Raw genomic sequence first — 11,924 nt, 5'->3', positions numbered from 1 at the left:
CAAGTCGCCGATCTGTTTGTGTGCGGGAGCTCGACTGGCGATTGCGACACAAGATTGTGAGAGATGGCGATAGCTTCATCCAGCAGTGGATAAATCATGGTTACTGTTGACGATGACAACGAAGTTGCTATTTTTGTAACCATCCGGGGCATGAAATCACATTGACCAAATTACCGAAACACATCACCTTCAACGAAACTAATTAATTTCACTAAATGTCACCGAGCTATTACCTCTCTTTCAGAGTTGACCTGGCCACACACATGATAGCACATCAAAGTGGTGCGACATCATCATCATCACACGTGGGAATTGATCGTCGCAGCTAAATAATCGAAACGCGCGTTGTCTCGAAATGTGGAGTAGGGCAAAACCGGAGGAACCCGTTGAAAAATCAACGCGGCCGCCACGGGGCGAGAGACAACAAGCGGGATTCCAAATACACAAAAGGCATCGCCAGGGTCTGGAATCGAACGCACAGCCTCCTGCGTGCCCGGCGAAGGAGAGAGGATCTCACCGCCACGCTGCCGCTCGGCAATTTGCCCCATCGTTGGTAACGACACACTGGCTGGCACGCTGCCACCAAACAATCTGACAAGCAAAAAAAACATTTGTATGCCAACAATTTAACTAGGCCATTCATCTTCTTGCCATGCAAATGCAGTGACAGTACTCATCGTAAGCCAACTGTTCTTAATCTTATTTACATTATTTACTAAGATTTAAATATTCCCATAAACGTAGAAATGCAATTGAAATTTGTTTTAGAACTTGGTTGTGTCACTGAATTTACGTTTTTTATCTTTTCAAATAATGCAGCCGAAACGCATGTTCGTATGAAATAACTTTATTTAAGTTAAAACTTTTTCTTTTTACGTGTACAACTTCAAATGTACAACCATTTAGACGTATTTCTTTTTTAAAACTATAACACAAAGCAAAACATCTGCTAACATCGAAACGACAATTTCTCAAGACGGAAAACATAGAAAGGTTTTAACATAAGCATACCAATTTCACGATTCAATGTGCCACAGCGCACCGATCTCGCTGGCGAGAAGAGACGAGTCCATTCATTACCTACGCAATGTACAGTAAAACCTCGTTATTTCTGTCTTTGATAATCCGTAATTGGGCATAATTCAGCACGGCTGCGCTTTCGGGATATTTACGGTGTTATTAGCAATTCGCCACGTGCCGAATTGCCACAGCGAAAGGTCCAATTTCGGCATGCACGTGGAGCGGCGATGCGCGCCACGACCAAAACACTGACTTGGTCTGGTCGCGGCGTGCGTAGTGAGCGCGGTGAGCGCGGTGAGCGTTGGTGCAGAGCCACCGCTTTGGACTTTACCTTGCTTATGCACTCTGTGTAAGCCAACCCTCTCAGCAACGTCGTCTACGCCTACATCAAGAAATAATGGAAAGGGACTGAAGTATGAATCCCTAAGTCTGCGAGACAAATACAGGTAGTCCCCGACTTGCGATGGAGATGCGTTACGACGACCCATCCTAAGTCGGGGACTACCTGTACAGAGTTTTGGATACAATTGATGCGGGGGTGTGTGTGTCAATGCATATGGCGTGTCAAGAGTTTGGGAAACAAATTTGGATTTTCTATTTATTGGGACAGGAGGCACTGGGGAGTACCATTGTACACAATTCGGAATATTGGATAATTTGGCAAGGCCAGAGCCCCATGTGTGTCGAATGAACAAGGGTTTACTGTAATTACCACAAATTATATTATTTTACTGAAAGACACAACCCAACAAAACCCAAACAGTTCCTGTAATTGCAAAGTACCCAAGAGGTGTCGCCTCAAGACTCTCAAACACCGGGTTGAACCACTGAGAAGAATATTTGAAAACCACCAAGGACCACTCCAGTGATGTCACTGTGACAGCACTTCCATACGTGATTACCGCAACATCGCTGGAGTGCTTTCGTGGTTTTAAACTTCCATTGTTTAGTCTATTTAAGAAAGCTTCAAACTTGCATCCGAGAGCATGCGACGCGCTGCTCAAGTTCACATTTACAAGAACGATGTGTTTTCTGCAGCAGGTCTCTGCTGCAAAGTTGCCGTCGATTAAATATGTACGCACTAATACACGACTACGGAGGTATGCACAAAAGTGCGCTTGTGCGCACACACACACACAATGATTCACTCGGCACACCTACGTACATGTGCACACGCGTGCGTGCTTACGTGTAAGAACGCTCGCGGGTAATGCGAGCTGTGTATGCCGGTACGGAGAGAATACAGTTGCAGCAGAGGCAAGAGGGCTTGTTTATGCCGGAAAAGCAGTAGAAAAAAACGCAGGAGCACTCGCTGTCGCGAGCCAAGGTGAGTGAACGTTTCTAACCAGCCGTGATAAATACATTTGAATGTCCCCGTGGGCGAGGAGGAAGAGGGTCCTGAATGCACACGCATCTTCACGCCGCCATCTTCCAAAGCCTTCGGGGGATGCCTACTACTGTGAACACAAAAAGGGGTGTGGGGGGGGGAGCGGCGGGTCGTTATGCAACAAATTCAGTAGGCAAGTCGCTGGGGTGGAAATGCGAACAAGAAGTGCCCTTGTCACGCCGTGTCCCGTGACGCGTTCGTCCTTTGCCCTTGGGCGCCGCGAGAAACCAGCAGCCTCGGCAAACAGCGGCCGGCTCGGGGGGGCCGCCACCGGATGCGAGTACACCGCCAGCCGCTCTCTGGAGCAGGGCAACTCCAACGCCTGCTGACGGTGCTCGTTACTTAAAAGGGCACTCCCACAAATGGGGACGCCTGCTTGATTAGCAATTACGTGCAGGTTCATTGGCGGTATCCTTTTTGTTGTTGTTGTTGTCTGTGTGTGTTCACATTGTTGTCCTTCCCCCGCACCTTCACACAGAGACCCATAGACTCATCACAGAATCGTCGACTCACTCGGAGACCCATAGACACACACAGCAAAGACCCATAGACTCACACAGCAGATACCCATAGAGATTTAGAGACCCATAGTTTGTTGTCCTTCCCCCGCACCTCCGGTTAGCATGGTTGGCTATGTACGGTGCGAAAGAAGCTCAACATGCATACAACCTGTGCAATCAGCGGTAAGTTGGTGATGTTTTTGTACTTGCTTCGTCACACCGAAAACCTGGCCAAAGTCCCTTCTCCACCTTACTCGAGCAGAAATAAAATGCAGTACTCCAGCGTGGCTTCTGCTTATCCCCAAGGGTTCATGAGCCGCGAATATGTTCCGCAGAAAGTTAAACATGCACTGCATTTGAACTATGATAAATGCGTGCATAGTATTATTATTTTTAAACCGGCATAATCAATACTGTGGCAATATCATCTCCACACTAGCTTCTTTCCATTCAGGACACAACCCAAAAAATAAAGAGCTTTTATATTGCAACCGTGTTACTTAAGCCGAGGGTCCCATGCTGTGCTACAAGACAAAGCTTCATTGGTGAAGGCAAAGCGCCCACCATGGTTCTCACTACAGTCATGGACTCTATGGCAATACTTGGGACTATAACGGAGGAATGCTGCAGCGATGTCACCGCTGCTACTTAAAAAAAAAATATCAATGAATCTACAATCTTATGTTGGGCGGCTCATTACACTCAGCCTAGGGTAAAATGTCAACAAGATGAAAGCTGTGTTGTTGTTTGGGTTTGGTCTTTCCTCAATGACTATATAGTGGATGCTTAGCAGTAGCAGCATTAATGGGTGCATCCCAGTTACTTGGCTGTATGTGTATAATAAAGTATTAAAGCTTTCGTGACTGCATAAAATTACTCATTGGTTTTTTCGGTAAAGTCGCGTATGTAGAAATACAATAAAATTATATTGAAACAAAAAAACAATCACGACGTTTCGATCACAACACAAGCGATCTTCATCAGGTGTCAAGGACAAATCATGGAGGTAAATACAACAAGAAGATGAGAGAATTCAACAAACCTAAGAAACATTATGTGACGCACAACCAGTCAGGCCAACAACACAGACACTTCCTGGCGGACCACGAATTTCAGAAGAGTGTTAAATTTCGTGTTCAACCTCTGTATTGCACATACCAGCATAGAATGAAAAAATACGAGGTACACAGTCAGTAGAAATACATATACAAGCTCACAAGAGGCAAGGAGGGAGGAAAGACGGACAGGGAAGCAAGGAGAGAGAGGGGGGGCTGGAGGGATGAACAGAAGCTTAAATCGGAAATAAGGTTGGGGGGAGGGGTCAGAGAGAGCGCGGCAGCTGAAACAAGCACATATTGCACATACACAGAAGTGTATGTTGAACTTCTTTCGCACCGTACGTAGCCAAACATGCTAACTGGAGGTGTGGGGCAAGGACAATAAACTACACACAAAAAGCAGTTCTAAAGAAACGAGTTTCCAATCCAAATTTAAAAGCACATAGCTCCCAGTGGCTTCCTAATATTGGAAGTGCGTTCCAGAAGGCATCAGAAACGCATCTGAAAGTCCGCGAAAAGGTGACCGTCTTTGTTCAATTAACAATAATTATTAGCCAAAAGCCACTGCTGTGAGGATGCCCAGAGTTGATGGGATGTTGTTTGCTCCTTGGCGAGATCAGCAAGGTATTGTGGTTCATTTGTAGCAAACACTTTGTGGAGTGGAATCAGTGCGACCTGATAATGTGTCATTGGAGGGGGTACTCCAATTTCTTGAAATAAATGTGGCCAGCGTGAAAGAGTCGGCCAAATTACCCTCGAGAGCAGTGGTTCTCAACCGGGGGTACGCAGAGCCCTGAGGGTATGTGGAAATGTCCCCGGGGGTACGAAGAGGTTATTTATAAACGTGTGAAATTATATTGTGCACGAGAATCGTTGGTGAATAATCACCTATGAATCTGCCAATATAAAATAACTATAACATTGAAATCCATATGGTAATCTAGAACGATATAAAAGGCCTTTCTAAACTCATCGATAGTAAACAGCGAGCGCCAGCTAAAGACGCCACGCATGCAGAGCGTCCGTTGCATTTTTATTTTGTTCGCTTGCAGTTACTAGCTAGTTAGGGATACTTCACAAAGTGGACAATAGGTTAAACTCGTGATTTTTATTATTCATTACATTTATTTCTCACAACCATGTTGGGGGTCAGGCAAAGGGGGGGGGGGGGGATATACTCGGTTTAAACAACAATCAACAAGGGGGGTACACAGTAGTAGCCAAAGAAATGTGGATTTTTCTCTCGTTATTTACGTATTAATTTTTTTGGGGGTTTTGCTTTTGTATTAACTGTGCAAGCAGTCGGCTAATTTATGTACAGCTTTGTGGCATGCAATTGCATGAATGACGCTGTATAAAATTACATTATTATTATAAACAAGGTTGTGAATAACCACTGCTCTAGGAGGGACTTCACAAGACACTGCCCCTTCCTTCAGGAGGGGCTCGACAGCGAGCGACCACAGGACTGCACCTTGGCCACTTCGTGCCAGGCTACTCGCCTTGTTCTTGTTCTGCACGGGGAGGTAGAGCTTGAACTCGGCCGGAAGTTCATCCTCCGAGTAGAGGCGGTCGGAGAAGTAGACCCGTCGGATTCGGCAATTGGCGTGAATCTGCCACACAACGGGAACACAGATTTCGGAAACCAGCGCAGCGCTCATGCCCCACGCGCCGAAGGCAGTGCAAAAGAGCTTCGTAGCTTATCGGATTGCTCCAGTCTGAATAAAGATTCTGATTCTGCAGCCAAACGGCAGCAGCGGCAGTTTTGATATTCAACAAGTTCTAACATTAAAAGGTACAAGGTTAATTTCCTTAACTGACATTTCTCACATTCAGCATGTTGTAAACGCATGCGAACCTGTCTAGCGTGCTGTATGAATGTGTGAACCTCTTTTGCACCGTACGTAGCCATCCGTGATGATCGAAGGTGTGGGGGAAGGACAAAAAACTTAACACAAAGAGCAGCGCTAATGCACAACAATAAAAAGTTTAAGTGGTTTTCTGCTCAAACGCTAATGAGCAGGTACTTTTTCCCCATTCATATTCCTCAAGTCAGTGGCAGCAATCCCATAATCCCACAGCGGGGAGGAGCAATTACATAGAACCACTAATGACATCACACAGCGGAACTTATCGATCTCAAGGAGGCATGAAGGCCTGAGGCAACCCCTGGCGAGGTTTTGAACTTGCAATCATTGAATGGCGAGCCAGGCGCTAACTTACCGGCTTATAAATTGTAATTGTAGAAACACAAAGGGTTGAGAGAGCTCATTATTTTACACACTAACAAACGAGAAAAACAAAAGAGTGCAGATTCAATCGAGTGATATAGAAACAATTACAAACAAATAAAAAAAGGACCACTATGCAGTAAAGTGGTCATCCTATGCAAAGACACGGCCGCTAGCCGCTAGCCACTAGCCTAGCAAACTGGAGAGGTCCCTCCAACGGCCCAGGGCTCACAAGCAGACACAAGTGCTGCCCCAGCGCTTGTTCGAGCAGAAACACCGTTTTCACGCGACCCAAATGGGCATTTCGAAGACCGTGCGAGACCACGCAATAAAAAAAAAAGGGGGCCATCAAATGCATAGAAAGCTCAGTAGTTAGCGATGCAAACCACAGCACGCAGAGGGTCCACGACTGTAACACCGCATCTGCCCATTTCCGCGTTGGGTCGCGCAGGCGCAGGAGTTACAACGAGCCATCGCCCGCACGCGACGAGCAATCACCTGCACGCGCAGAGTCTCGATGTAGTTGGTGCCGTACGCTCGGCGGGTGAAGTCCGAGAGGTTGAACTGGATCTGGTTCCAGCCGTCGTCGAGGCGCATGGGCATGGTGCAGATGAAGGGCTTCACGCGCGTCGTGCTCTGGTAGTTGCTGGCTCGGAATCGCCGGCGCACGTTCTTGTCGTCCAGCACCTGTGTGCAAGGAGACCAATGCAAGGAAGGGGGAGGGGCACCCGTGGACTCTTAACAACAACTGTATATGTGTATGTATGTTGAACTTCTTTCGTACTATTTGGAGGTGCAAACTGTCTACTTGTCACCCGACTTAAAACAAACCCAGTAGGAATGCATTGGTCCACAAGGCACATAGGTTGAAAGAACTAAAAAGGTTATTTTATTTTTACGTGCCGAAAAATAACATCGTTTAACATTGTTTATTATTTATCAAATGCAGGATTAAGGCCTCCTCAGTTATGGCGATGTGATTGACCATACTTCACCACACAGGTCAGCATGGGTTGGTGAAGTGGGGACAACCAACTGCTGAGATATCATTCACCAATGAATGACATTAAACGTGGTCAGGAAAATAACTCAGATGGCCAGGTTTATCGCACAGTGTGCTAACCACTGAGCTACCATTCCACCCCAAACATATATGTACGGAATACGTATTTTAGTAAAAGAGTTGGTTTATTATTGTTATAATTATGTCATTACACACGTGACTGTGAAATGTGCGTACCTGGACTTCAAAGGTGAAATACTTTTTAAGGTTTTTGATGATCATTATGAGGAAAGGGAGCTTGATTCCCAGTGTCTTCTTTGGGTCGGCTGGACACGTGATGTATGTAGTACTGCGGACATAAAGCAAAGTCTCACATCACGGGCAGCATTACTCGCACTGCTGCAGCACACATGTATTGATGCACCTCCCAGGGATCCGATGTGCCACGATTAAGACTAAAAAATCAAATACTTCATTATATTTTTGCCTATTTACTTGTGTATCATTTGTTGCATCTGATTTGTATTGTTTCTAGTTTTTTACGTCGTTTTTACAGTTTTGCTTACTCCGTTATACAAAATGAAACTGCATCAAAAGTGATGATCACATTGCAAAATTTGATACAAGTATCGTGTTTAAAAATAGTTTTATTCATGACTTGCGTATATAGTAACATTTCTATGGAAACCAAGTTGCATGTTAATGTTTATATTCTGCCGAAAGTATTTGTTTAAGGAATGGTTACCATGTGCATTTCCATCTGCAATGATGTCTCACTTAATACAAATACTCAACAGAACTGCCAATCTTTAGGACTCGTATAACGATGCAAACGTACACACACACATGCAGCACTGTTTAATGCACTTTTGGAAGACGGCCTCCCACGCTGCATGGGGGTTTATTTGACCATACTTCACCACGCTGGTCAGTGCCGATTTGGTGGTGGGCAGCACAAGCAAGGATGCAGAAAGTCCAGCGCAATGCGTTCTGTTGCACCGTCCTCCGTGGCCAGACGCATAAACCCGAAAATGCCAATAGTGTATATATATACTCGTGGAATGTCAACAATTCAAACAAACATTTTTGAACTGATAAATTAACACGTAGGCTTTCGCGACCAATATTATGGCTCATAATTGAGAATTGCGTCAGATCGTGGAAGCTCAATGCGTCATACACCCTCGTTCACCTGCTACAGCCGATTCATAAAGTTGTCACGTAAATAATAGAAGTGACAATTTATTACTGCCACTGCAGCACACCGGTGTGTTGACAGGACAATCCACAACATTTCACAACTGGGTACGGATGTTTTTCGCTGGTAATCACAAACCGGCATCCAACTTGTCCTCCAGCCTTCGGCCTTACATAGGCAGAAACAATCTTCGTCTGTGTAGTCAACGTTTTCTAAAGCATTGGTATTATCACCTTGTACTGTTTGACAACGTATGCGTTTATTAGGCACTGACCTGACATTTGTTCCCTCAATTTCTAACACCAGTGACTGGATGTCATTATCTGTGATGCGCTTGATGTGCCCATTTCTGACCTGCAGTAAAGAAACACACACACGCATACACACACATGATGGAACATCTTGAATATACAGATTTTTTTTTCATTTTAAGTTTGTTTTTCTCTACGTGACATTGGGTGAATGGAGCCAGAAAAGCATGCAACAAGTATAATTTTGTAAGATTACTTTAAAATGTTTTACAATCGTCAAATCTCGAGAAACTAATCACGTTGTGAGCCTGCCCGACTAGAGCGCCACGGTGGCTAGGAGATGTTAACTACCTCGCCTAGTCTACAGGAGGTCGTGGGTTCGATCCCGACCCTGACGATGCCTGCTGCTGTATATTTGGAGTTTGCGTGTCTCTCTCTCATCATCATCATCACGGTGGCTAGGAGATGTTAACTACCTCGCCTGGTATACAGGAGGTCGTGGGTTCGATCCCGACCCTGACGATGCCTGCTGCTGTATATTTGGAGTTTGCGTGTCTCTCTCTCATCATCATGGTGGCTAGGAGATGTTAACTACTTCGCCTGATATACAGGAGGTCGTGGGTTCGATCCCGAACCTGACAATGCCTGCTGCTGCTGTATATTTGGAGTTTGCGTGTCTCTCTCTACTCGTGGTGGCGTGGATTTTTCTCCGGGTCCTCCGGTTTTTTCCTCCACATTTAGAATCAACATCAACATGCGTTTAGGTGTATTTGGCTGCTAGGAATTCCCACATTACAAGTCACTTCGTTGAGCCATCATTCGTGATAGCGAGTGAGGGGGCTTACCTGGTAAAACTAAAAATGCATTGTAACACGTAGGCTTTCGCGACCAATATCGTCCATAATACAGGTGTTTTTTGGGGGTTAGATCGCGCGAGAGAATGTATCCACAAATCTGGCTGTCGCCTGATGAAGCTAGTTGTAATTACTGGCGAAACTTCGTACTCAGATTGTAAATGTTGTGGTTTTGCTCTCCAACTAGCAACGAATTGGCAAGTTCTGTTTACGTGACAAAGCTCACTTTGTTGCCAGACAAAAGGGGAAAACCTATTCTCAAAGCTCACTAATTGAATGTGTCAGGTGGTGGCGGTTTTAACGACACACTTACATATTTGCGCGATCTAACCCAAATAAAAAAAACCTGCATTATGAATAACAAAAAAAATAGTTTTTAATTCGGCTGCTGCAGAGCTATTGGTGGGCAGCAGAGGGCACCGCTGGATGAAGGCTTCACCCAAGCCGCTCCGTCAAAAGTGGTTACGATTCAACAACCTGGGCCCACCACCGCGTAATCCTTAACGCACGAGCCGAATTCCTCAGCTCTCGAACCCCTCCTTCGTCGTGAACGCCACAACACAGCGCCGCGTCAGTCACGCGCACGTTTATCTGACGTAGCGTTACTAATGTGCGACACGTGTCTGAGAACCCGTCAGGTCCAGGTAGCGGCACAGTGGCCCTGCACCCGCTCGCTCACGCCCACGAGAGGGAGCTCCACAGAGCCCGCCCCCCGCCCGCTGTCTTAGAGGGTAACTTGGCCTACTCTTCCACACAAATTCTGGACACGTTTAAGTAAAACACCGTGCCCCGCGCGACTCCGACGGCGGGAGGAACGGCGACACCCCACGAACTCCCCCGCCCCCCAAAACCCCGCGTCTCCTGAAGCCCTCTCTGGTCGTGGCCCAGCAGAAACAGGCCGCTGCCGCTGCTGCCGCCGCCATTCAAAGGCGAGCGCAGAAGCAAAGCGGCAGCGGCGCCGTGGCTGCAAGGCCCTCGCCGTGGGCTGCAAGGCCCTCGCCGTGGGCTGCAAGGCCCTCGCCGTGGCTGCAAGGCCCTCGCCGTGGGCTGCAAGGCCCTCGCCGTGGGCTGCAAGGCCCTCGCCGTGGGCTGCACGGCCCTCGCCGCCGCGTGCCACTTGCCTTCTTGTCCCAGATCTGCAGCGGTTTGCTGCCGATGCTGTAGAGTATCGACAGGAAGCCGCTCTGGAACGTGTTCTTGAACATGTCTGCGACGTCTTCGGTTTTGAGCAGCAGCAACAACAACAACGACGACAACGTAGAGATGAACAATTCTAAATGTCAACTCCCCCCGCCATCAAAAGAGAAACAACCCCGGGGCACGGCCGATCCGCGAACTCCGACAGCGAGTTGGAGACCCTCGCGCGCTCAATTTCCCAGCGCGCATCGGCGGGCTCGAGCGCATCCTCGCTCCTCATTGGCCGAGCGAGGTCAACGAATTTGCCCGGCGCGCGTCTCCATTGGACGAGCTGTTTGGGAGAGTGGGCGGGGGAGTTGTATGGTGGGGGGGCGCCCGTGTTGGCAGCGAGCCAATGGCGAGCCCCCACGATTCGCATCCGCGCTGGGGAATCAAAATCGGGGGCGGGGGCAGGGGAGGGGCGGGGTCTCGCGCGCAGTGTTGTTGTTGATTGTGGTGGGGCAGCGGCCGCCCCGGGTTACCGCCCTGGCGACACGCGCCGCGTGTAAACATGCGCGCGATATAGCCCCCCCACCCCAGCACCGCAAGTCGCGTAGGAGAAGGGGGGGGGCGTAGACGTTGCCATTAGCAACAACGACAAAGGTCCCCCGTGTAGCCTGTCACGGACTGTCGGTGGGGGGCAAGTGCTGTGAGCGAGTCGCGAGCGCCTATGAAGGTCGGCACGGGGGGGGGGGGGGCGGGCAGCAACCACGCCCGGCCGCCTTTGTATCCCCCCAAGTGGCGATGTTTTACACACTGCACCGGGTTACTTGCTTGAGGCTGAGCCGACCTAGGGGCGGCCCAGAACCGGTTCAGATAATCGTCACTTTGGGTGTTGGCGCTCCCCACTCACACACATAACACAAACAAAGATCCCCCGTGTAGCCTTCAAAAAGACTTAGGGCAAGTGCTGTGATCGAACGGAGACAGAGACACACACAGAGACCCACACACAGAGACAGAGAGACACACACAGAGACACACAGACACACACACAGAGACACACAGAGAGACACACGGAGACACACAGAGACACACAGAGAGACACACAGACACACACACAGACAGAGAGACACACACACACAGACACAGACACACAGAGACACACAGAGAGACAGAGACACACAGAGACCCACACACAGAGACAGAGAGACACACAGAGACAGAGAGACACACACACAGAGACAGAGAGACACACACAGAGACAGAGAGACACACAAAGAGACAGAGAGACCCACACAGAGAC

The 11,924-nt window shown here is 48.0% G+C and overlaps 1 protein-coding gene across 2 annotated transcripts; it reads right to left on the bottom strand.

Moving 5' to 3' along the window:
* Nucleotides 1-831: 831 nt before the first annotated feature.
* On the bottom strand, nucleotides 832-10,905 carry CFAP20 (cilia and flagella associated protein 20). 2 transcript variants are annotated; one of them, XM_032974587.2, is made up of 6 exons: nucleotides 10,624-10,905; nucleotides 8,672-8,751; nucleotides 7,437-7,548; nucleotides 6,695-6,883; nucleotides 5,468-5,578; nucleotides 832-2,474 (listed from the first exon to the last, which is right to left on the bottom strand). In XM_032974587.2, the coding sequence occupies exons 1-6, from the start codon at nucleotides 10,705-10,707 to the stop codon at nucleotides 2,472-2,474; spliced, it is 579 nt and encodes a 192-aa protein (XP_032830478.1). In that variant the 5' UTR covers nucleotides 10,708-10,905; the 3' UTR covers nucleotides 832-2,471. The 2 variants fall into 2 exon arrangements, with proteins under 2 accessions (XP_032830478.1, XP_032830477.1); XM_032974586.2 differs by having other exon boundaries at nucleotides 832-2,477; nucleotides 10,624-10,903.
* Nucleotides 10,906-11,924: the final 1,019 nt, after the last annotated feature.

This window comes from Petromyzon marinus, chromosome 54 (assembly GCF_048934315.1).
Source record: "Petromyzon marinus isolate PM22_M1 ecotype Great Lakes invasive population chromosome 54, UKy_Petmar_22M1.pri1.0, whole genome shotgun sequence".
Taxonomy (NCBI): domain Eukaryota; kingdom Metazoa; phylum Chordata; class Hyperoartia; order Petromyzontiformes; family Petromyzontidae; genus Petromyzon; species Petromyzon marinus.
The sequence above is the reverse complement of the archived record's forward strand: the minus strand, read 5'-3'. Positions and strand labels throughout refer to the sequence as shown.

What these genes read in the sequence shown, in the direction of transcription:
- CFAP20 (XM_032974587.2), bottom strand. Translation starts at nt 10,707, where the DNA reads ATGTTCAAGAACACGTTCCAGAGCGGCTTCCTGTCGATACTCTACAGC. An exon ending in TGCAGATCTGGGACAAGAAG is followed by an intron (nt 8,752 to 10,623) that starts GCAAGTGGCACG and finishes TCTTTACTGCAG; the next exon opens with GTCAGAAATGGGCACATCAA. An exon ending in ATTTCACCTTTGAAGTCCAG is followed by an intron (nt 6,884 to 7,436) that starts GTACGCACATTT and finishes CCTTGCACACAG; the next exon opens with GTGCTGGACGACAAGAACGT.